The sequence below is a fragment of the Melozone crissalis genome, unplaced genomic scaffold (genome assembly GCF_028551555.1).
Source record: "Melozone crissalis strain CALT ecotype California unplaced genomic scaffold, PUWL_Pcris_2 ptg000042l_1, whole genome shotgun sequence".
NCBI classification, from domain to species: Eukaryota; Metazoa; Chordata; class Aves; order Passeriformes; family Passerellidae; genus Melozone; species Melozone crissalis.
Window position 1 is genome coordinate 21184818 of NW_026535820.1, and position 26947 is coordinate 21211764.

At 37.2% G+C, this 26947-nt stretch overlaps 1 protein-coding gene across 1 annotated transcript in view; it reads left to right on the plus strand.

Annotated features, from left to right (window-relative positions):
• The window catches only part of PTPRM (protein tyrosine phosphatase receptor type M), a 438824-nt gene that overhangs the window by 243063 nt on the left and 168814 nt on the right, over positions 1-26947 (plus strand). Inside the window, exons 12-13 of the mRNA XM_054284774.1 lie at positions 20321-20594; positions 21767-21803. Of these exons, the coding sequence (XP_054140749.1) occupies positions 20321-20594; positions 21767-21803 (311 nt within the window). The remainder of the gene's footprint in view (positions 1-20320; positions 20595-21766; positions 21804-26947) is intronic.

Consider the following 26947-nt stretch of genomic DNA (forward strand, 5'->3'; position numbering starts at 1 on the left):
GAAAAAGGAGTATTGATCCTTGATTTCTTCAAGTACTAATTTGTCTCACTGAAAACTCAGCTTGTAATGACACCTGTCATTTAGCAATTAATAGAAAATAATCCATAATAAGTAAAGCAAGCTAGAGCAATTCAAGAATAAAAGAAAAAAAAAGATTATTCCATATCTGTGAAGAGGTTAATTTCAGTTTCATAACTCACTAATACTTTCTCACAGATTTTGGTTATAATTAACAACTTAAAAATTTGCTGCACTATTAGGAGGCTCTGCTCTTTTTTTTTCACGTGCTTTCTACATGCTGTCCTTAAGTAGGTTGCAGTGGAGACCATATCTTTGCAAAATCGCTTATGATAGTCTTCTCTATATTGCTTACCTCTCATTCTGACAGCATGATAGTCCAGTTCATCTCTACCAGTTCTTTGATAAGATCCTTTGAAGCACTGGGTTTTTTCTCATCTTCCTTATGAAGGCTGAAGTCCATCAACAATTCAACCAGTGAATCATTAACTCATGGAACTCACACCTGTTTTGCTGGCTGGATTGCCAGCTTAAGTCAGAATTGATAAAACATATTTTTCTTAAATCTACTTACTAAAATGACCAGCTCGATCTCTGAGTATTAAAGGAACAGAAGGGAGTTGTTTTTGCATGATCCCTTTGAGAGGGCTGGCCACTCAGTGCTCAGATTAATGTACTTGAGCTCAGACTTCAGGTGTGCATATTTACCAGTGAAATTTGTATGTCCAGTACCATTCTCTTGTACTGAGGCCAACTGGCTGAAACCAGTCCATATTCATACTGTAGAGCTCCCAGGCACTAGGACTCCTTAAAAGATTGCCATTTGGGAATGGGCCCTGATCATGTCTGGGGATTCTGGGGAGAGTGATAGCTGGCTGGTGCTGCAGCCCTGCTGGGGACCTTTCCAGCAATTTAACAGGGAGGACAGTGTTGCATAAATAGCTTAGAGGGATTTTAAGCAGCTCAGTGTTAGCAAGTGTGAGCCACCAATTTGTTTTCAAGTATCATACGTTTCCAATAGAGCAACAAAAACCTCTAGCTAGAAGTACAAAGTTCCTGAAGCTCCCCTCAGGCAAACATGAGACCTGAAGTCCATGTCCTTTTGTTACGGAACTTTTGATGTGTTACAATTTGGATGGTACTTAAATAAAAACAAAAATAATGGACAGAAGAAAGAGAGTCTCCATTTGATTAGACAGATTTCATCATGTGCACTCTCCTAGCTCTCTGATTTTTCTTGTATTTGTGTTTTCATGCTAGGCCAGCCTCACCAGGAGACCACAGTAATGCTGTACAGGTTGTTGGGGTGTGGAAGCAGTGTGGTAAAAGCCTCTCAGTTTGAAAACAGTAACCCTAGCCTCTGATTTCTGCAAACCTGCTGGAGTTGTTAGGTTATTGTGGAAAAAGCTGGTATGAATGTCACATCTCTCCTGAGAGATCTCAGACACTTGTATCTTAAGCAGATGTAGACCTGTACAGTAAAAATCCTAAATAAAGTGTATTTTAGGTCTTTAAATGTAAGCATCTACTTATGTCTGAGTTTAGGAAGTTCCTTGATTAGGAACATTGATCAATCCCATAGAGACAGTGTGAGAGGTACAATCCTACCTTCCTGTCAGAGTGGCCCTCTGTAGTTACAGAGGCATGTTTCTCCCACTGAATGTGTAGGTGGCTCAAATGTCCTTCTGGGTGCTTGCCTTGAGACAAGGAGGTGTTTAATGTAGGGACCATAGTGAAGGAATTATGAACATCAGTGGAAATTACTGCACTGCCTGATTTTTGAAGGAATACTCAGTTTAAATATACACAAGTTCAAATGCAGAACAACCAGAGCAGTCCTTGAAAATATAAGAAAGAGGTGCTGCTGCTCTGTGCTTACTGAAGTGTGCCAGGCATTTGTTTTCATTTTGCTGTGTGCTGTGGAAGGATTGAAGGCATGGTATGTGGGCCAGCTACGTTTCCCCTGGTGGTTATGGAACAGGATTATATGGGGATGTATTTTGTGGAGACATTTCAAAGTAATTTTCTGACAGCATCACATGTATGTTAGTTGTAGCCATAGTGCTGTGTGTCCCATTCTAAATTCCTGTAAAACTGTGGTTAGGGATTGTCAGGCATGCATAACCCATTGCTCTCTCTGGGAGCCTTCTCTCTTGACCTTAATGTGTATTATCTGAATGTGCACTTCCCATGTCCTTGTCTGTGTGAAATTACTGTAGCTTTTCATGTTACTTCAGTTCTTTTGTTTTTGTGAAGGTTTGAATCCCATCAGTATTTTTCCTCTCAAATTCGAGATGCCAAAGGGAGATGTCCCAAGTGAAAAGTATGGTTTTACCTTTGGTCTTTGTTCACCTGTTTGACTCAATGAACACTCAAGTCAGGCTTGCAGATCATACTGGAAGCCTTGGCTGCTTGGCCCCTGCTAGTGCTGAAGCCTTGGCAGTGTTGAACATCAGTATTTCTGTGCTCTAGCTATGCCATGTACTTTCTATTTTTTGTGATTCTCAAGATTCAGTTCCTTTTCTTTCATAAGTATTTGAATTAAATTTGTATCTCTAAGTGGTTCATAAGAGCTCGGAAACAGAGACTGTGATATAAGTACATGCTCACTGTGCTGTATAGTGACATACTGAATATCAACTGAGAAGTGAACCAGTGCCTGTTTTGTTTATAGATCTAAAATATAACACATTTTGATCCATTCGACAGTAATCCTGTCTGCAGCATTGGACTGGAGTGTTGCGCAGAAAATACTGAATAGTCTTCAGGATGAGATCCAAAGTTTGCCTTTTATAAGCTAATAAGAAGGATGTATGTTGTAAGATAGAGGCTCATTTTTGGAAATAACAGAGGAGAAGAAAGTGTGTGTGGATGGCTCACAATATGACTGTGAATCTTCAAAACACAGCATGGGTGTGAAATAGGCAAACAGACTGTACTCAGCAGGTGGGGTTTCCAGCAAAGGTGACAAGCTATCAGCATCGTTGTACAAGACACTGGCAGGACCTCGTGTGAGCTCCTGTGCCTTGTACTGGCACTACAACACTGGCGTGTTTTGACATAAATGATCATGGAAAACCCGTGTCACATAGGGAGGAACCAAGAGAGCTTGACTTGTCTTTTAACTAGCCAGCTAAGGCCAAGAGAAGAAATGGTTATTTTCTAAAAATGTATCGGCGGAATAAACTTTAGAGGGGAAGGAGAGCAATTTTAGTTCAGAGACCATATATATAACTCTAGGCAGTGGTGAATTGAAACAGGTATATGTACCTGTCAGGAAGGTGGTGCTAGTTCAAGTCACACAGCACTATGGCACCAAAAGCACATTTTTCAGTGTTCTGTACATGACAACCCCCAAAAGAGCACAAACTTTTGTCAAGATTTTCACATGGATCAGAGTTGTCTGAGTGACAAGGAGCAAAAAGTCAATGGGATTTTTCTAATCTAGGTTGCAACACAGTAGTAATCAGTACCATGTTAATTGGCTTTTCTACAGATTCTTTCACAACGGTGCATTTCCATACTGCCATTGACCTTAGGAATTTTTCTTCGATATTGTGCATTTTGAGCAACTTTGTATGAGCCCTTTATTCACTAGCAAAAACTAAATGGCTACAGTAAAAAGAATTCCGTTGCTAATACTTAAATGTACAGTAGGAGGACTGTGGTTTCCGGAAGAAAGTAATTTGGGGCAATTCATAGCTCTCAGTATAAATTTTTGATTGAACCATTGAACCATTTGTACTAAAGCATTTTGATCATGCATTGCAAGCAATCAAATAAATGCTTTTTACTTGATACTAAGTAATGTTAAAGGAAAGTAAAGGATAAAGAAAAGTGCTACATGTAAAGAGGAAGAAAAGCTATAGATGCACTCCAAGTGAAACACTGTCATTCCCCACACTTGATGCTGAAGGAGTATTCATTTTTCTGAATATTAACATGTAAACTTTCTGTTACACTGTTCATTTAAGGAAAGGAAATCACTGGCATTTACAACAAGCATCATGACTCTAAAGCATTGCTAAGTAAAAGCTAATCTGCTCAACTGGATTACATTAAATGACACAAAGAAACATTAGAGTCACTTACTGGGCCCTACAACTGGGAGCAGCAGCTTTTTAGTCAGGAGAAGTGTAAAAGCCTCAGCCTAAAACAGCATCAGAGATTGGTAGGATAGATGTGTAAGGCATTATAAAAATGTTGAATTTAGGGAGAAAGTTCCATGGGGAAATCAGATGAGGACAGATGAATTAACTGCATTCTCCCATCTGGAGTTGAAGCTGTTTTCAAGATTAACCTCGTAGGGTAGTAGAAGCACAAGGCCAAAATCTCATCTGTATTTAACAGTTGTGCTAATCCTGAACTGTGCAGAATCTTTTATCTACAGCCAGATTTCCTGTGGGAAGAGCTGTACAATGTCATGCTGCCAAGGTTTCTGTGCCACCTAATCCTACCAGAGTCATTCCCAGTGCAGGGAGGAGGAAGAGTTAATACCTTCACTGACAGAATAGAAGGTCAGCCTTGTATTTATCCACAGAAGTCCTGAAAACTGGGGACGATGCCACAAAAACTGACTTGTGTTCTGTGTCTGCCTGCATCGTTTTGCACTGCTGATTGAAGTGCCCTGCAGAGCTTTTTTGTAGGGAAGAAAGAATGAAAATGAACACAGTAATCTCCGTTTCCAAATTGCTGGACCGGAACCCACTGTATTTAAGTTGTGGAAAGAGACGATAGCATTGAGAGGCGAGAATTCTGTTGTGGTTATTTTTGTTGTGGGCTTGCTCTCCTACAGCAGAGCCAGCAGGAGAAAATGTGCCTGTGCCTTGGGTGCTTATGTGATAATGCTGGCCTCTGCAGTTGCAACTGAGCACAGGCATGTGCTGATTCCCACCAGTTTTCCTATGAAAACAAAGCATCTGGCCAGGAGAAAATGGACAGATGAGACATCCTAAATGACTGTAGTGGATCTGTTTGAGCTAGTTTCTCCATGCTCTACTTTGAATCCTCTCGCTGAATAGATGAAAAACTTCATATCCTCTGTGAGTGCTTTAATGAGCACTAAACACTTTTCAAGCTTTGAATCAAAAAACCTGTTGAAATTGGCTTGTTTATTCAGTCAGCTGCCTCAGCAAATATTTTTCTTCCTGTGCTGTACACAAACCAGCAGATTGCAAAGCATCCTTGAATAAAGGGAGAAAATAAGCATTCTTCGTCTCCTTATAAACTGCTCATTTTAATGCATCTATTTTCTTAATTCCCCAGCTCAATTCAGTAGTGAATTTCCAGTGCACAGCTTTGTAGAAGATGTAGGATATATTTAGTGTTAACAGTGTTATTAATCCATTTGCACATCTCCTGCTCTAAAATGTACTTCTTAATTTCTGTGTAATATGATCAATTTACATATGCATACTAATTCACATTTATAAATAAAAACTGTGCAACTGGCCATAGTCATGCCCATGAACATGGATGCATTTGCAGACTGTCCACACCTCATGGACACTCTCCAGAGCATAGTTACAGCATTGCAGTAATCTGTTGTTTACTAAAAAACATTGAACTAGAATATCACTTACTTGTAATCTTTATAATCAGTTTCTCTTAATAAAATTACTTTTTTAATTTTTAAACCCCTGATGATCTTTCAGTGTAATGCAGAGCGAATTGTTGTGATTTGAAATCCCTAAGCTGTATGTTTTTCTAACCTTCTGCAAACTGCATTTTCTACAAGTTTGTGGAGAACAGAATAAAAACCACTGCTCTAGGAGGCAGCATCACATATAACATGCATAAATTGGGCATTGAATACAAGAGGCTGAGCAATAGTGTATCTTTGTCATTTATGCATGGATTTAGATCTGAGGGAATGTTCCCATTCCTTAAGGACATCACATCATTTCTCAAGGTATTTTTTCATTGTTCTTCTAATTTAACGTTGTGTAGCTATTGATCTTCATGGCTCTTGAGGAAGAAATCTTGTTTGAAAGTGGCCCTAGCTTTCTTTGAAAGTAGATATTACTTGGACATATAGATATTACAGGTTTGTATGAAGACTGCTGCTTTTTTGTGTTACTCCATGTCTTCTAATTCCAGTACAGTATTTTATTGTATCATATCCAGCTACCCTGAAGACTGTAGAATGAAAACAATATATTATAGTATTTATTTAAAAAGAGATGATTGAATCTCAGAACTGTTTAGTGGACATGACATAACACATTCATCCCATTTAGACTTAAAGAAATACAGTTGCCTCTGTTAGGTGGGAATTGGCCTTCCTCTTTTCTTGAGAATCCAAGTAAACTGGTCATTCAGACCTTGCTAGATCTATTTTCTACAAAATTTGTGAAGAAAGGGTAACAGCATTCTGTCATATTCTATAGTAAGCAAAACACTTAGTCTGTTTCTTCATTGCTCCCTGCCTCACATAGCAGGATGGAATCAGGTGGAATCTGATGGTTTGGGTGCCATCAGCAGCTTTGCTGGAGCTGAAGGTGTGTTGTAGTGAATCTTTGCATTCCAGTCATAAGCAGTTTTCAAGCAGCAGTGAGCTGTCTTTGAGTATCAGAAAGTTAGGCATACACTTCAGAAGTGATTCTTCTGATTCTGATAAGATGGGCTGTGTGATCTTGCAGATTGTTGCATATTGGTTTGCATGTGTTCAGACTCCTGGAATTTTCTTTTGTATCTTCGTCATTGAGCTGTACTGGAGTACCATTGTGCATCAGCATTTTCTTTCTCTGTGACAGATTGAAAAGAAAGGAACAGTCAGCCATGACATGGCTTTCCATTTTGAATATTTCCTTCAGATCTCCTCTAACTTTGTTGTTTTTTAGACTAAATTATTTTAGACAGTTTTGCTTTCTTTAATTTATTGTAAACTGTGACGAGACTTTACTCCTTTTTCCATGCTTTCCTGTTGTTCTGTAAATTGGCTTTGGCAACCTGAAAACTGGTGAGTTAAATGGTGCAATATTGGCTTATAAAAGCACTTTGCTTGCTGTACCAAGATACTTTTATCTTATACTTATGAACTTATCGTTTTTCTGTGTTATTTTTAAAAAGAAATTAAGCAAAGAACATAAAGCTGATTAAGAAGCTTTGAAATGGTCTTTGGATTGTTCCAAGTGTCATAAATGTAAATTCATTGGAAGTCTGTTTTCTGGCTTGGTACCAAAATACATTGCCATAGTTTCAGCAAAATTTGTTGAAATAGAAAACAATGTTTATAGAGAACACAGTTCATCAGACAATGAGAATCTTATTTTATGATCTAATAGCACATTTTAGCCTGCAGTAATAGATAAGATTTCTTAGTTCTTATGATTTGGTACTAAGCATAGGATTTCAAGGTCGTATTATTTGATTTGGACTAACTTTGGATCACAGTGTTGCTTGTTTGCAATCTGGTCACATTCTGTTAAGTCTTTGGTAATGCATCTGACTTCACACTTGGGTAAATCAAACTGATGAACAAAAATGTATGTATTAAGAAGTCTTAGAATAACTTATATTCCACTGCTGGTATTTTTTGAAAAACAAACAAACCAAAAAAGAGGATTTCTAAGATGGTATAACCACATCTGCTTACACTTCTGAGAAACTGGCAATCTGACTAAAATTAAGACTTCTAGAATAAACTGCTAATTCTTGACACAATATAAGGTGATAATTTTGCATATTAGATATGATATCTAAACGTTCATTACAATTGCTGTGTCCTTGTGCTTGTTACAAATTTCTAATTTCTAAATTTTAGTGACATCAAAGAAAAAATACTCAGATAAAGCTTTAAATTAGTTAAGAAAAAAATCAGCAGGAAAAGTCTTTCATCTTGACCTAATTTACTTGAAATTCTATGCCTGATGTGAAGATTAATAACAGGTGGCCTTTTAGGGAGCACTCAGTTTGAGTCTAATGTTCTAGTTGTTCTTTTATTATCCCAAACATCTATAACTAAAGGATTTTTTCACCGTGCCCTTTGTTCACAATGTGGGACTGTAATTGAGTTCATATTTCTCACCCAATCTTTCAGCTGTAATTAATATTTTATTATATCAGATTTTATCACTAAATAGCCTAGCAGCAGGGCATTGAGCCACACGCACACTCCCACACACGCGTACACACACAAAAGCCACAGTGACTTATTGATGCCAGGCAAGTTCCATGTAATGAGTTATGGTTGAGAGAATACAAAATAAATTTGTGGCACCCAGCTAATATTCCAAAGCAATTTAGAACTGATCTTATCTTGATCAAGCCAGGACGAAGAGAAATTAAAGTTACAAGACCAAAATATTCAGTGTTGTGTGGTTGTATCAGACATGTGTCATCTAACAAAAATGGTCTTTGCAAGACCAGCTATTAGCTGTTTTCATTATTATATTTTATGAGCAAGACCAGTGTAGGTCATAGGCTCTTTGTGCTAAGAGTTACACACTGTCCTCTGAGCTCAGCTAAGCACAGACACCTCCACAGCATGACAAATGTAAAAATCTGAACATCTAAGTTGGTATGCTATTTGTCCTTTAAACTGGAATAAACCAGTGATTTCTTTGTGCTACTCTGCATACTAAAGGGATTGTGGGTGTTACTCTAAGCTATTCTGATGGAAATAAGTTTTTTTTTAATACAAATTTTGAAAGATGGAGAAAGTCTTATAATATAAATATCTGTAAACAAGATTGGAGAGAAATATTTAATAAACCTAGGTAACTCTGATGATGGGTTGTTTTCATTATAAAAACTTCCCACATAACTTGTGACTAACTGGCATTCCTCTTCTCAGCAGGATTTTACACAGAAGTCTCCCTCCCCCTCTGCCTCTCCCTCTCTGTCTCTCCCTTTTTTCCTCTGCATCCTTCCTTCTCCCCATCTCCCTCTCACCCTCTTCCTTCTCCCCTCACTGCTTTGATTTGAATAGGTGATTACTGAAAGTACTCAAATTAAGAGCACATCAGTAGCAGGATAGTACAGATTGTTAGTAACAGTTCATAGTAACAATTGTTAACAATTGTTCATTGTTAACAGCAGAAATAACCTCTTCAAATCTATACCTGCAACTTTCTTTTTAAATTATTTTTAGTTGTTTGTACACAGCAATGTTGCTTAGAGAATGAGTAGCCCTTCTTCCCCAAGGGAGAGCTCTGTTGCAAAGATGAAGAGGAGCTAAGCCTCCTCACATGGTCAGGAGAGGAACTGCAATGTGTTTCTGGCTACAGGAAAGTGGACCCTTGCTGAGGTGGGAAGGATGGCCTAGGAAGTCAAGCCCTGGGGATCAATGCTGATGATGCACAGTTTTATTTCTGCTGGGGGTAGGGACAATCTGTTTAGCTTTCTGCAAGTTAATATATTATGCTTTCTCCATTTCTGTATCTCAAGTTAAAATAACTGAAAATACTCTAAAGAAAAAGAGGAAAAGATCCCCATATATGATTGTAAACAACTTGAATGGTGGAGAATGGCATAATAAGCAGCTGAGTGTATTTATTTTTTTTTTATTCAGTTTTTCCATATTCACCCCAAGAAGATCTCAAAATAGTGGCTTTTTGGATTATTTTGTGGAATTAGTAACCTCACAATCTCTCTGTGGTTTGCATTCATTTTAAAGGCAAGTTGTGAGAAGAGCATGAAGAAAGTAGGAGGCATCCCTGTTTTTACTGCTTGGTAATGAAGTTGGTCTCAAAGCCCTGGAGGATCTAAAGCTCCAGGTTAGTTCAGTTTAGACCAGCATCATTGAAGTTAGTGATATTGCTGCTTGGCTTTAAATTAAGAGCATAAAGCCATGTGGAGTGAGATCAATAGTATCTGGTTCCTAGAGGGACTGAGTCATTACTCAGTAGGAATAAAACTTTTCACTGGTAAAATGAAGAAAGGGAGTACTCCTTGTCTTCTGTGTGCTATATTACATGTCCAAGATTAGAATTAAACTTTCTGACTCATAAATAAGTTAAAGCTTACACTTGACTTTTTTCCTGGTTTCCTAAGAAAACAAGGCTTAAGTATCATCCTCTTCATCTGCCTGTATGTTCCTTCCTGCCCTCATTCATAGAGGACCTCTTGGAAATTTTCAAGCAATAGTTTGAATGTTGCATAAATAGTGAGTTTCTCACATACTTTGGCATCTCTGTGAAAGACCCAGATTGGCATCTGGAGGGTTAGGCTGTGTTAGAGTATGAGTTAGTTCATTTCATGCGGGCCATCAGCAGAGAGCTACAGTTCTCATACCAGCAGGCCAGGATGGAGCCCAGAAGCTGCCACAGCATGTGTCTCCTCTTTTCCAGCCAGTGTTTGGGAGATACTAAAAGGAGCTGAGCATATTGAAGGTGGGAGCTGGGTATCACGGATGACATGTGGAATAGAGATGGGATTACAACATTGTGGATTTCTTGCAGTAAAACTTGTAGTGTCTTAGTCTATTTATAAGACTTTGATACACCTTCTGTTTCAAATGGCCTTTAAAAAACCCAGTACCTGATCAATGTAATGGAATATTTTTGCCCCTTATACATGAAAGAGCTATCAGCAGAGATGTTTTATTGCTGCCAAAAAGATAATGGTGACATACCTACCAAAAAGATTATAAGGTTACATTTACCTGAGTTATTTATGGAAGAAGTCAAGTGTCAGTTGGTAGAGCAATTTTAAAAAATGCTCAGTAGATCACAGTGAGTGTGAAGAGATCTTGTAGGCAGTCATTCTTGGATAACAATCCCCCCCCCCCAGTCTTAAGAAAGTATATAATAAGATTTTTCAGCTCTAATATGAAATAAATTAATTTGTTCGTAAAAGGTATTTGATTTTGTAATATAGCTATGAAATCTAAAATATTTTGCAAACACTGTGTGTAATTTATAAAAAAGTAACTGGGCGTAAGTTGTTAAAAATGCTTTGTTTAGAGTGTATCTGTATTAGAGAGACTTCATTTTTATTTTATCTTTCCTACTACTGCTTTTTATTTTCACTTCTTAGTTACCAGACAGGATGATACATGTCAGGCTGTTTTCAGTACATTATCTGTTATTTTCTTCTTTTCTTCTCTACATTTCTGCCTTGTGTAAACTTTTGTATTCTTGAATATTTCAATCTTTTCCTAGTTTTGTTTTGTCTCTCTCTTTTCATATGCACAATTACTTGTCTGCAGTATTTCTTTTTTTTCTGTGAAAAAAAAAACAAACCAAACAAAAAAAACACAACAAAACACAAACAGCAAACCAAATAACCCCCAGACAAACAAAAATCCCCTAAAACACCCAAGAGGAAAAAAACACTGCCACCAAAATACATTGCCAGCATTCTGGTGCCCCTCTTAGTTTGTCACTTGCAGCCTGTTTTTAGCTGATTGATCTCCTTGATACCTTATGGGGCATTTTAGGGGAGCTCTGTAGTCAAAGATGTCCTTTTCTTGTCCAGCATTTAATAGCTAAAATAAATTATGAATATAGAGCGAAATTCTCTCTTGTGCCATATTACTTACACCTGTAGAAAACTGCTTTAAACTCCTGGTGAAATAGTACTATTTTAAGCAGGCTTATTTTTATTTACATTTTGTGCTCACTTTGTATTGTGCAGGTCTGCAGACTGTGTACAAAATTTATATATTTTCTTGACATTTTTGAGTTGGAATAAAAAGCAGCCAAATACATAAATCTATATTAAATATGGAGAGTACAAGCCACAGTGAAGTTTTAAGTGTTTCAGAAAACGTACGTTTCTGATCATAGGAGTTTTTGTGGCCTGCAATATTTTAGAACATTTAATATTTTCAGCAGATGAAACAGTAATTAAAAACCTCCCCCACAAAATAACAAAGAGCTGTCTTGTAGAGGAAGAAGAAAGGTAGAATTAGGTGGTTATTTCTAGGTATGCAGAATTGCTAAGACACTGTGTCTCATCAGATGGATCATATCAGTATAGGGCAGTATTCAGCTCCTGGGAGAATAGGGATGGGGAAACTGATGATGAAGGAATTTCAGGTGTAGCAAAGTACATAACAGTTGTAAAAACACTGTTGCATCCTGTCATTTTTGTTATCCTGTTTGTGGTAATTGTGGCAATCACTCTTGCAGGCCAGTGCAGTAATAACACTGCCAAGTCCTAGTTGGGCACCAATATTTAAACAATTACAAATAATTAGCCGTGCAGTGGTATAACCAGGGAGAAAAAAAGTACAATTTCATCAATATTTATCAAGGATTAAGGGGGTTGGGAGGATTGAGAGAGCAGTTTTGATTCCCTTGCCAGTTCACAATAACAACTGAGCAGTGTCTTGTGCCACAATTATTGTTGGCATTATGTCTAACCACCACTTATATACTTGTTGAGCAAATGGGTCTTATAAATTTTAATATGCTGTTTCAATAGTAAACTAATACTTCTTTTGAACAAGTGTAGGTTAGCATATGTATTGAATTTATTGATTTTTTGCAAAGGATGGATGGGACAAAGTTAAAACTGCAGTCCATCAGCAGGCTGTATGTTGTAAAACCAAGTACAGATTATCTACTGCCACAGTCTTTATTGTCCTGCTAAATAACAAAGTATTACAAACTGAAATTCTTGTAAGATTTTTCCCCCTCTCTCTCCCCTTCTCTACTAACAAAACAAAACTGCATTTTGGATTGTCATTTGTGATGTCTGAGTCTAAAGGCAGAAACATTTCAGAAGGGTTTCATGAGAGGTGTTGTGGTTGCCTGCAATTACAAGGCTGAAGATGGGCACTCCTTGCTGGACACTCTGCCCCTGACAGGTGTGCTTAGATTCCCCAAAACAATGAATCTCTGCACTAGGAAATAAGACAAAAAGTTAAACACCCACTGTCATCAGGACTAGGTGGCACCCACCTGGCCCCTGGAAAGTGGAAGGAGCATGCATCACTGTCTCCTTTTCCCTGCAGATTTTCTTCATGCAATTTTCTGAGCCAAAGCTCTCATGGGTCCCCTTAAATCCTAGGGAGTCCAGATTTGCAAAAGAGAAATGTCTTCTTTCCTCTGCATCTGGGGAAAAGAATTTGTAAGTGTTATGAACTTATGGTAGCCATTAAATTATTGTTTTCAGAGCCTGTCTCTCCTGCCGTTGAGATACTATGTAGCAAATGTTTCCCTTCTCAAGGGAATTGAACCTGTTGTATCCTTCCCTGGTGACTGTCCTTAGAGGAAAGAACAAGCAAAATATCTTTAACTTCCAGTGACTTAATGCTTTCCATTTGAAAAATTGTCAGGATTTCCTGTATAAAACCATAGGAATGCTAAGGAGAGGTTTGCTTGGATGTATTTTCCCCAGAAAATCTCCTTTGTAAATGCTGACTTTTAAGTCTTTGAGACCAGCCATACAAAAGAGTTGGGCAGTCGCAAAGCAGCTTAGGAGTTTTACATTAAAAACCAGATACTGTTCCCCAGTGGACTTGGGTCTGTGAAGATAAAGCTTATTACGACACCTGAGAGTTTACATTTGGCACTATCTCCAGGGACTGAACCTAAGCTGTCTTATCTCCTCCTTTACAGCCGTTTAGGTATTTCTGCTGTGATTGATCTGAGAAATAGGGCTCCTTGCATGACAATGGAGGTGTTGTATAATATTAGTCTCTCTTGTGTTCATGCCAGGTCTGATTCCAAAAGATTCCTTGAATTTTATTTTTTCCCCCATGGGCTGAAAATTTCAGGTGCCAGTAATAGTATTTCCTGAGAATTTAGAAAGGCCCAGCCTTGGAAAATCTAACCAGACTTACCTCTTGACCTGCAAAAGCTAGTGAATAAAGGCAGGTGTGAAAGTAGAATCATTCCATTCAAGTTTTAACAAGCTGGTAGCACAAATGTACTTAGCATCTTTTCTACATTTCTGAGGCAAAAATAATTCCTCAGAGTTGGAAACCTGCCAAAGAATGGTGAAGCTTTTGTTTACATGGAACCTCCTAGATTCAAGTAAAGATGCAAACAAAAAGTTAAAAGGATTTAAGATTCCCTTCATTCCAAAAAGCTATAAGGATTTAAGATTCCCTTTACTCACCCAAAGAAACAGGAAATACACCTCTTACACTAGTGTGTCAAGTGCTTAAATGGGAACCGTTGCACAAATTTTGATGATTATGTGTTGGGTGAATATTACTTGCAGAATTGCCTAAATCACTTCCCCCCCCATATAAATTGCATCTTAATGTATGATTTTAAAAATACTTGTTGGCATTGTTGTGGGTGCAGCAACATCTATTCAGAGGTTTTGCTTAGTCTGCTTGTTTTTCTTCACTCTAAGTTCCATATTTTCATATCTGGACATTATGTTCCTACAAGGGATTTTTTTAAAGCTTCTTCAGCTTTTTTAAGAAGCTATAGTGAGCAATGCTGTATTTTTCATAAAACCAAAAAAATCTCTGATCCCCCGAATAAAACGTCCCTGAAATAGAGGTGTCTGCCTTAAACAGCCTTCTCCATCATTACTAGGTACACTCATTTGTACTGCTGCTAATCAAAACCTCCCTGGTCTTACTTTTAGTCCACAGTTGAACCATGTGTCATTCCCCTTTGATAAAATATGCAAGGTGACCACAGGGACAGTGGTCAGCAGGATGGGACTGCTCTTCAGCTGGTTCTCTGGCATGGAATCCATTCTGGAAATGACTGCATACAGAGTATATTTTATTCAGTGTATATTAGGTGTTGCTAGAACTCCTCACCCACTGGCAAAGCCTGTGTTGCTGTGATGGTGAGACACCTGATAAATAAGGGGTTGTTCATCACCTTTGTTTAATCCACTTATAATAAATAAGGCTCTTGCACAGTAGGAGGAGAGTTAGTGGCAATTTCTTGTAGCCTTTTTCTATTTGCCTGCTAACCATAAATTATTAATTCCTGTCCTTTAAAGAGTAATTTCCCTCTTCCATTTCAAGGTGCATTACATATGTGTAATTACATATAATTTCTAGAACAGTAAAATTTGAAGTTACAGGATGAATTACAAGAATCTAGTGCATTACAAGGGCATGGAGAAAAAGATACGTATCTCCAGTGTTAATCCATATAAATATGATATGACCATGTCAGAGACAGCTGATGACAGAGATGAAGTTATGTTGCATATTATACAGAAAAAAACTGTCCAAAGGCTGTATTCTTTTCAAGAAGCAATATTAGGCAATAAAATTGCATAACACATGGCAAGTAAAGATATATGAAGTTTTAGATAAAAAGCATGAACAAAACAACTGATTCATTTTAAAAGTCTTAATGGCAGTACCATAGAAGAATTTTCAGGGTCTACAGAAGATTTCCCCCCTACAAACTGTGGAGACTCTTATGGTTTGGGCAGTCAGGTTCTTCATGGACTTAAGAGCTGTGATAATGGAGTGGGGTTTGGGTTTCTTAATTTTGCCCTCTATTGGAACTGGTGTTTTAGTAGAAAAATGCAGTAAAGTGATTCTAGCATGCAGATAAATAGGGGTGTGGGAATAACTGGTCAATATGTAGATTAAGGGTTATTCTATTGTTTGACTCTGTAAGCATTAAAACAAAGTAAGCATGCAAGCCAAAATACAGAAATAATCTATAAAAGTACCAGTTTTCTATATTTCTAATAAAGCATGAACTTACAGCAGTGAGCAGAAAACTTCAAATTAGGCTCAAGAGTGTTACCATGACAGTCTGCAAAGGTAGCCCAATAGTTTACACAGCTTATTTGAGCATTCCTAGTGGACCTTAAGAGCTTTGCAGGCTTTGTAGATTTCTTGGGGGGGGGTCAAGGATAATAAGAATTCAAAGAGATTTTAAACAATTGAAGCAGGAATAAGAAAGTTTCTTATTTTACAGCTGGATTTCTGAGGCTCATAATAGTTGACTGACTTGCCTAGGATCACACATAGCATCTGTATTGAGACTAGTAAATAAATTCAAATGGTCTTTGTCTAGATTCAGTTTTTTAGGCTATCTCCCTTCTGTGAAATTAATTTTAAGAATTTCTTTAATGCTTCCACTATATAAAGCATCAAGACTGGTTTAGAGAGACAAAATAGAGCTGACAGTTCAATAATGAAGTAATCAAGCTTGTTTTCCCTTTGTTTGCAATTTGGAATTACTTTGGAATTACATGTAATTATAGATTAAGAAGTTTCAATAAATGCCTAGATTGTACATGTTAAGTATGTACATGTACCTACTCCTGTATAAAGACTTCTGAAGTCTATGTTTGCATCCAATAGGTCCCTCTTGGAAAGTTATTCTGTAACTTTGAATGAGACTTTGATTCATTAAAATTTGATTTACAGCATTCCAGTAATGTGGAGTAATGTCCTGATTAAGGAGGTTGCCAAAACCCATCATGTCATGTAGTTAAGACTAGATATATACTTAAATCTTCTTTGAAATTGTCATTTGTCTAAGTACTCTGAGCGTCTTTTATTAATATGGTTTTCTTTCTGCTTTCATGTCTCTTTTTCAGCTCTGAAAAAAAACTAGTGTGTTTATCAGACATTGACACAGCATTCCAATTTAAGCAGTCGAAATTCAATAAATATTGAATAAATATTCAATAAACATAGCACATCTGAGAGACGTGCTATGTTTAATTTCTTACAATAATTAAAGTACAGTGTTCAGATCTGTATCTTTGCATAATCATTTAAATTTGGAACTGGTTTGGAATTGTTAGAATAAAAAGCAGTGTAAAAATAACATATTTTTTTTTCTTTTCCCATACATCTTTTTAATCCCCAAATTTGAAGCATTTGAATCCCAGATTAAAAATAACTGCCATGTGTTCCTTTCCCAATGCAGCAGTGAACTATTAATTTCAAAAAATAAATTTTGAATTTAATTTCCAAGGCATTAAAATTCTATAGTAGAACTGTGTAACATGAATTATACTTTAATTACATTTCTTTGCTTCTGGAAAATCAGTCTAAATGCTGTCAATAACCAATATACTTTGAGCACATTTCAGTGTAGTGTAGAACTCATTTTCTGGATTACAAGTAAGAAGACTTTATTCTCTGAAATGTAGAGGTGTGGAAAAGGAATAATTCAACTTTGAACAAACCAGAAATCTGACTAATGCATAAGAGAAATAGTAGAGTTGTGGCACAGTGCTAGCTCAATTCACTGAGCTTGAACCCTTTTCAGAGTAGGCAGTCCAGCTGTTACTTATTAAAGTAATATTAATTGTAAGACCTAGAGAAAGCTTTTGGATTATAATTGTAATTGGGGTAATTTTGTAAAATTCATCAGCAAGATGATCTCATTTGTACAAATGTAAAAAGTATCACTGGTAAAATTCTGTCAGGTTTCCATTGACCCAGGTGCTCATAATGTGTTAATTTACATCAGAGAAACAGCAGTGGGTGGAAATTGGCCAGCAGATAGGATTTAGTTATTTTTCATTAGCACTTGGACTTTGATGAAGGGGAACAGAAAAGAGTTGTTTGACCTTTCAGTGCTTAAATTATTAAAGAGCAAATAGATTTGAGGTCTAGATGCTTGCAAATCTAATTTGTCTTGTGGAGTAAGGATTAAAAGACATTTTGAGTTTGAAATTGCTCCAGTCAACTTACTTCTTTCTTTAAAGTATCTGAAAATGAGTAGATGGCAGGCATCTAAAAAGTATACAAGGAGTAGTGCGTGTAGTATAAATAAATACGGATTTACTACTGGAAAAGGAGCGTTTTAATGACAGATTTGTTTGTAAAATGTCTAAATGTCTTTAGCTTTAATCACTGAGTGAAAAATTAAGAGAATCCTCATTTCAATACTGAAACAAGTCATACTATCTCACCTGGTCTGAAGTCCCTCTTATATTCAGGCCTGCTGCAAGGAGAAAACAACTGAGTTTACTATCCATCCTGCTTAGTGAAACTGTTGGATTCTTATATTTGCTGCAGTATTAGGCAAGTATATCCAGCTCCACACTCTTGCAAGAATGAATGTTTGCATCACCTTCTGCATTTTTTCCCAATATTCCGTTTAAGTTTGCAAATGGTATTTATTGTAGATTAATATTGCAAATTAATAGTTAGAGGAGGCAACATGCTGTCTTCAAAGTAGCTTGGAGTCCCAGTTCTAAGCAACTCTCTTCTGTTCTAGAAAATTAATTGTGAAAATCATGTCAAAAATTGATTTGTAAGAAAAAAACCAAGATTTTAGTGTAGATATTCTCTGGCTAGGTTTTTTATAAATCTGTTCCCACAGGATCAAAGAAACATTGCTGTGGATTGACCTTCATTTACTACTCAGCATGGAATTAATCAACTAATGAAAATGTTTCTGCTTGATATGAAGCAGAATATCTCTTGTTGCACAGAGCTGCAAAATGTACAAGCAGAGGCCTTCAAGTGAACCCTCAAGATATTCCTGTGTCCCTGGCTGTACTAAATTTATGCATGGTTAGATTTCTGTGTGAAGCTCAGCATTCAATTAAAACATTTAAATTTGAGTGTCTACTTTTAGATGTCTACATGTGAGCTGAGTATTTAGTTATTATAATCAATGGAGTCTGAGAAGCAATTAGGTTGACCTATAAGTGGACACTCTTTCTGCTCAGGTCTCTTGGAACTGTAGGTGTATAGATATCTTTGTGAAGGCAGATAGATTTAAATGTAATAACTCTGAGCTAAAGCTGCACTATATTGAAAGTCTAAATCAGGCAGAAGGAAAGGTGCATTCTCAGTGTTAACTTCGTGGGCATTTTTTGTGAGCATAGAAGTACAGCATCTCCTCCTGGAGATGCTAGATCTTAAAATACAGTCAACAAGGTTCTGTGGCACACGATCAATAAATCTGGTAAAAAACCAGTAAGATGGTCAAGAAAATTGGCTTTTTCTGCCCCTTGATGATATTTGACTATAAAGACTCTGCAGACCTTAAATGGTGGTGTCCTAGAATCATGGAATGGTTTGGGTTGGAAGGGACCTTAAAGATCGTCTAATCTGACCTCCTAATCTGGTCAAGGGATGCCTTCCCCTCCAGGTTGCTTAAAGCACCATCCCTCCTGTCACTGGACAGTTCATCCCTTTATTTCTAAACCAGGTTTGCCTCTAGAAGGGAAGTAGCCACAGCTGTGCAGGGATATCACCAGGCCAGTAAACCCTGTTGGGTCCAGACTGAGATGGTCCTGCAGAAGCTCAGCCCATGTGTCCCTGTACTTTGGGCAGAATCTTCTGTAAACATAATTCTCTACCTACAGATGACAGGAACAGTAATACGTCAGAAGACTCTGTGGATATTTCATCTTTAAGAAGCTTCCTATGCAGAGATTGCTGTTTTTTATGAACTGTCAACTTGAAAGATCATAAAGTGTTACTGGATGTAGATGATGCACAAAAATGTGGACACATTGCCACTTTGACATCAATTATCTAGTCTGACTTGTTTACTGGGATTCAAGATTCCAGGAGACAAATACTGATTAAGAATCACTGGTCCCCAGTGAAGCAATAAGCTTGTAAGCCAGGCCTCTTTAGAGACGTGGACTTCCCACATCACGAATTTAAAAGCACTGACTCAGTCTTTTACAGCAACTGCAAGGGTATAATGATTACACTGTTTGCATATACAGCAGAAATTGCAATTTCTTTGTTCCTGTTTGAATGTCCTTAGCACCTTTACAGTGGGGAGGGATGGACTGTTCTCTGTAGGTTCCAATACAGCAGAGACTGCAAGTGCAAACTGACTTGCTTTGCAGAATGCAGAGACTCAAAAATACAGTTATCTATGAGATGTATGAAAGTGCTTTGCTGAGTGATAATAGTGTTATCAAAAAGTGTTTTATACTTGCTCAGCAGTAGTCAATATGCCACTGAAATTTTGCTTTGTGTTTTTATAAATACTTATAATGTCAACAGTTAAGCAAATACTGGTTCCTGTCTCTCTGTAATTTATGTCTTCATTTTTATCTTAGTACTAATTTAATTTCATTTACGTAAGATAACAGGTTAGAGAAGGGACTCTATAGCTTTATGCTTGCTTTGGTGAACAAAATAATACTTAATTTCACATTTTAGCACTGATTAAACACAATTTTTCTGTACCAGAGTTTGAACAGTAAAATGTGCATTCACTTGTGTGAAAAGCTGTGATGTGTATGGCTATTTTTGTCTTTCCAGAACAAAATTAACTTGAAAGCATGAATCTATTCCACAAACTTATACACCTGAATATTAAAATGTCATTTTTTTTTCCTGTGTTCTTTTTTTTTCTTTTAACAGTTGTTTTTTTCCAGTAAATACTGGTACACTGTTACAGTTTTAGGATGGTTTGACTGCCCAAGTTTTAAAATAACCACTGTTTCTTTTCTTCTTTCTTTTCTACTCTCTTAGTGTCTATCAAATTGTTGTTGAGGAGGAGCGCCCACGGAGGACCAAAAAGACAACTGAAATCCTGAAGTGCTACCCAGTGCCCATTCATTTCCAGAATGCCTCACTCTTGAATTCCCAGTACTACTTTGCTGCAGAGATTCCAGCCAATGGTTTACTAGTTGCTCAGCCTTTTACTATTGGTGATAACAAAACCTACAGTGGTTTCTGGAATACTCCTCTTCTTCCTCATAAGAGCTACAGCATCTATTTCCAAGCTGCTAGCAGAGCCAACGGGGTAGGTCTTGCAACAGGCGTGATTTTATACAGTGTTTGTGTGTAAATAAATGATTGGCATCAACTAGCAGGATGCCCAATTTAGTTGCTAATGAGAAAATGAAGTAACCGTGAAATTTAACACACTGAGTTTAAAAAATAGCAGTTTTCCTAACACAATATTGCTTAATGATTAAAGGTTACAGGAAAGAGGAGGGGAAAACCACACGTTTTGTCAGTAGTGAGCAGGCAAAGTAGTATGTTACCATTCTGTCTTATTAGCTAAAAGCTGTCCAGTGACTGTGTTTGACTGGCTTTTTTTCTTCCTTTTTGGTTTTTTTTCTTGCTTCGAACAAGAAAATGTTGTGATTTCTTTTGTCTCATTTAAGGCAAATACAATTGTGGGTTTTAGCACATCTGTCTTGGCGTGTCCAGTCCTGTTGCCTTAGTTTGAAACATCGTGATCTCCTTTTTTCTCATTTGGTTGTCCTGATTGAATTAGAAATCACTTTTTTTTTTTTTTGGTCCCTTTCTGCAAACAAAGTAAAAGGAAAATGAAATAGATGGAACTGAAATGAAAAGTGTGTAAAAGGATCCTCACAGATCATGTTTCATCAGACTAATTCTTCCTGGAATTGTTTTTCATTTCCTGGACAGACCTACCCAGAGCCCTTCAATTCTTGATAAGCTTTGGCTGTTTGTGCTGACAGCCTGGAAATGTTTTCTGCCAGAAACCATAATGCTCCCTCATTCACAGTGCACCGACAGTGCACCAATGTGAAACACCATTGATTATTTTTTCTTCCTAAAGTTGTCTAACATGATGCCTCAAACTATACTTTCTGTAAGAAAAAAATATCTCCCAAGGTCATTATGTTGCCAGTTAAAAAGCTGAACACTTGCCTGTGCTCCTGTGAATATCTTTAAAAAGCTGAACACTTGCCTGTGCTCCTGTCAATATCTTTCACGTTTTCTTCTTTCAGAGGAATTTTAAGTGAAATGTTTACATACCATACCCAAGTAGTGCTTGTCCATATTAAGAAAGCACTGTGGAGTTAGCTAATAAGCAGTTAAATATGGAATGAGGCACATTCTGCTTTGACATTTTATCAGTACTTTTAAGAATGGGATAATGGATGACTTTCTCTGTCTAGAAACACAAGATGTGACCTTTTTCCTCTTTGTTTGACACAGGAAACTAAAATCGACTGCGTCAGGGTAGCCACAAAAGGTATGTTTGGATTATGTCATGTATTCTGTACTTCAGATTGTTGACCTTCCCCTCACATGGTGTTTGGAAACTTCCAGAAGTGTTTATAGTGCTAAAACAGATCACTAAACATATTATAGAATTTTCATAGAATCATTTGCATTCTTAGCTGAGATTTAGGAAATTTGCTTGTTTGTTTGTTTGTAACCATAAATTTATTAATTACTTCTGGTTGTCTGCTTGAACACAGGGCTTTTAAAATATATTCTCTGGGTTTTTATATGATCTCACTTACATACATATATCTGTATTTGTATACTAGAGTTGTAAAATTGCCAATTGCAGAGTACATATTGGCTGCTTATACATGGGTAGTGAAAAATTGCCCCTTACTTGTAACCAATTACCTTAACTTAATTGCTGTATAAAAGAGAAGTGGAGATACCATGCTCTTCATTTTAATGAGACAGATCAGCTATATTTACTCATCTGTCAGCAGATGATACTACCATTTATGAGACAAATATGCATAATTGAGACAGTACTGCCTATAGGTTTTGTCTCCAAACAGGGAAACATAAACACGTTGCTGATCTATTTATCTTTGGGGGCTAGATCTATCTGTGATTATCTTTGTAGTCTCACCTTTTTAGTACCTTTAGCTGGTGGCAACTTAAAAGCCTGAAAAAGAATTGATGGAATAGTACAATTGACTTGGAGATGGTAGTAGAGGAACAGGAAAGAACATGCAGCACTGAGTAGGAACAGGTAATACCACCTGGCAGTTTGGGCACCTGGCAAGAGCATGAAACAAGAACTGCTTCATCCCTATACTACTGCGCCTTGCAGGAGATCATGCTTGTTTCTAGTGACTTTCCCTAATGGAAGAGATTCCGCCATGATTTCCTTTACATGGAGACTTCACATCAGCACCTCTAAGTCTAAATGGGATGAGAATGTCATTACTTAAAAGTAACAGAAATGTTAGCATAAAGTTACCCCTGCTGAAAGTTTGTATATTCCCTAATTTGACAGATACATTTTCATGCCTGTTTTGAGCTGATTCCCAGCTTCTTCTCTTTTCCAAACCAAAGGAAATAGTTTTAATTTCAATATACTGACTGCTTACTAAACCACAGAAATCTTTCGAATATCTGAACTCAACCCAAATAAAATACAGATGAGAGTTTAATTCCAGATTGAAATGAAGTGAAATCCGGTATTGTTTTCAAGTAGCTTCAGAGATATCAGGGGTGAACTAGGGCACATCAGAAATCATAATAGATGATTAGAGGAATGGATTTTAAATTTTTTGAAGATTTGTATTCCTGATAGCTAATGGATGTTCAACTATTTAAATTACTTGGCTGACTGAAAATTTTTACTCTCTCATTTGAGAAGCAAGGGTAACTTCGTGGATTGGAATAGCTCCCATAGCAACAAGCTACTTTGAGCTAACCCATTTGGCAATGGAGATGTGAGAAATGCAGCTTTTATTTTAATAAAATCTCCCTACATTCCTGTTTTGAAAGCATATTTCAGATTTTTTCATAATAAAATAATGTTAGAGGTTGTTGTGAGGACTTTTTTTTTTTTTTAAACCAGAGGTAGCCTTGATGGTATTTTTAGTCCCTGGTGCAAAATTTTCTTGGGGGGCTACAGTAAAGCACTGATTTCCATGATTTAGAACTGAATGCTTGAATTATATTTTTGATCTGTATTAATTTAAAAAGATTAAATGGAGACCATGACATATTTTTATATGGTATTAAAAGTAGCTGTCTGCACAGATGTTTCCCCTTTGGATCTAACTGAGATACTTAAGGGAAAAGCAGAATTTTGTGCCCTCTCTGGACCTCCTACATTTGCATTAGAAGAAAACGTAGCAAAAAGTCCCTATGTGTGTAGGTCAGAAATCACTATACCTGCATTGGGACAAGACATAAAATTGTCCTCTCCCAATCTCCTTTCCTTCTGTTTAATCCCCACAAACAGCTCAGTACAGCTCAGTACATTCACATTGTTCGTGCCCCAGTAAGCAAGGGCTGCTCTGACCACTCTGTCAGATTTCTTAGACTTGCACCATTTTCCACTGAGCTTTGAGACTACAGTGTAACTACTAGACAGTGAGCTACTTAAGCTCTATGTGCTTGTTATGTCCATCTGTTTATGTGCTGGAGTGCTCCTGACAAATAAGATTGGGAACGCTCTCCAGTACCACGTCTAGTTTTCACATACTAGTAACATTCCTGAAATATTTGTCATCTGGGCTTCTCTTATCTTCAGAAGTTCAAGTTCAGTGTTTTTAGAGCTAGAGGAAGTGCTTCAAGACGTTCATGTATAAAACTGGTAAAATCTTCTTTTGAATTATGGTTTGATCCTGAAAACACCTACGGCCTTGTGTAGGCCATTGGAATCAGTAGACACACTGTGGATTTTACTATGTCTGTGAGAAGCGTTATGGTTTCACAGAATCACAGAATATTCTGAATTGCAAGGGATCATTGAATCCAGCTCTTAAGTGGGTGGCCTATATGGCAATTGAAGCCACAGCCTTGGTGTTCCTAGCACCATGCTCTGACCAGCTAGGTCCTAATCGAGTCAATCATGTACCTGCTTTTGCACACAGAGAATAATCTCATTGAGTACTTCACAACTGTTCCATCTTAAAGTAGAGATGTAAGTAGTTTACTGCATAAAGTCCGGTGCCATTCCTAGGATCAAGAGCCCTTCCTAGGATCTAGGTCACTCAAGGGAACTTTCAAGTTGCTCCGCTGAGCCAGCTGAGATTGGCCAAGCCACTTCATTGTGGTTAGCCTGTGTGAAGTCTGACCTGAGGACCAGTATGGGCATTCAGAACATGTCAGGAGCAGAGCTATGTCACCTGCTAGTTATATTCCCTTTATCTCACCTCCAGATAGTAAAGTTGTTGGTGCCCTTAAGACCTTCTTAAGGTCAATGGGAGTTGGTTTTATCCATGTCCTGCAGTGTTCATTCCATAGGCTACCATACACTTTTAAATTTTTTATAAAAATAAATATATGTAATTGTAATATAAACATAATGTTCATGTCCCAGATCCAGCAGAACAGTTCTGTACCTTGAGTACCCTCTTCCCTCCTGTTGATGTCAGCAGGAATGATGCATGTGCTCTGCTGCCAAGCATGTGCTCAACTGGCAGACATTAAACCTTGTTGCTGTATCAGAGACCAAGTGCAGCAGATAGCTTATTATCATATTGACAGGTTTCCTGTTACAGGAGTACAGCCTATCTCCAGAAAAGTGCAGCCTAATTCTGCTGGGTCAAATGCATGTCTGGGGTCAGTAGCTAGATAATACTTTCTCATTCCATCAAGTGTATTTTAAACAACCTCAGTTTGTACCCTTTAAAAAAATTATCTTGTTTTATGACCATTGCATTTTTACAAATGAAACCCTGTTAAATGTGTTCTTTTAGAGATCATATAAAAATCCTGATTGCAGTGATTACAAGTACAAATTAGGATGAGAATGTTTGATTTTGTAGAGCTGAAAGTTCTGCTTCTGATGAAGTCAAAGGAAGCCTTTGCCAGTGACTTTGTTAGTAGAAGGATCTTACAGCCCATTATTATGATGTGGAGTCTCCTGATCTCAGTTTTCTGTAGAGAAAGGCTTCTGGGACCTCTGTGACTATTTGGTGTGTATACAAATGGGGAGACTGCAGGGTTTCCACTCTCATTATTTTTGACAAGATAATTAAACAAACAAACAAACAAAAATCCAGAATAGCTTTTTGTACCAGTGGTAATAAAGGTTGTCATATATTGCTTGAAATATGGCTTTCATATTCCTACTCTTTCTTCAAGCTAAATGACTGTAAAATCTCAACAGACTAAGTTAAAAACATTCCAAAACTCCTCCAAGTTTATTACTATCAACTTTGTGGTGGTTTGTGATTTATATTAAGACTATATTTCCTGATATGACTTACAACACTGTCTGGATAGAAACATCTTGATTATCTCCTAGGAATGCAGTTCTCAAGAGGGAGGCACCATTGTTCTAATTTTGCAATATTGGAAGGCTTTCATTAATTATGAGAGAGAAAAGGATATTATAATATTTTAAATCCAATAGCAACAGTAGGAAGCTACTATCAACACTGCATTTCAGTGTTGCAGAGGGATATTTCCAAATATTATGCAGCAGCAGTTTTGAGTTTAATTGTCTGCAGATGGTAGATGATCTATTTTCCTCTCTCGCTGCCACATTTCTAATAGCACCCAGGCTGTTCTATGTAAATGAGTGATCTTTCATATAATTTTGTCCTTAATTTTCCAATATTTTTTCTTTGCATCATTCTCCAGCTGCATCGTGTTGGATCTGACCTTTTAATTTTTTTAATATTCCTTAATATATATGTATCACAGCGTGCTTAACCATTTAGAGGCAATCATGGAATGCTGGAAAACAAAGAAATAACAAATTTTATTAATGTGAGCCACACTAGCAGTTGTCTGCAGCAGGGAGTGCTTGTTAAAACACTGTCAGACAAATCTGGATATTTCAGAGTGCAAACAAGTCAGGGTTTTCAGCTTTTTTTTGTGAACTTTAAACTCAGATCTGGAGCAGTTACACACATACTTAATAAAAGGTGTGCCACCTCTCAGTGGTCATTCTCTGTACACTGAACATTAAGTATATGGGTAGTGGATGCATTTTTTGAACAGTAAGCCAAGTGGGTACCAGAAAAGTTAATCTTAACTAGCTCAAAAATGCTTCACATAAAAATTGTCTTTAAAGAATTGTAGGAAAAATGTAGTATTATGAAATAGGAAAATCAAAATGAAACTAGCTCAAATTACTTGGAGAAGTTGATATTAGAGTACTCTGAATAATCAGCTTGTTTTCACTTAGAAAGTTTAGTGCTGTGACTGGCAGAGCCAAAGAGTCTCCAGTTTCCTCAAATGCAGTAAATAATGTGCTTTGAGTCCTTTTCCTGAATGAAATTCACACGCCAAAGCTTATTAATTTGCAGAATAACCACACTAACAACTTAAGATGAAAAGGAACTTGTGGGAGTTTTTTGGTTTTCATTTGTGAAGTTCAGACAATAAATGACCGACCAAGATTCTTCTTGCTGGCGTAGCTTCAGTCTGGCTTTTTTTTCCCTCATGCATGCTGAC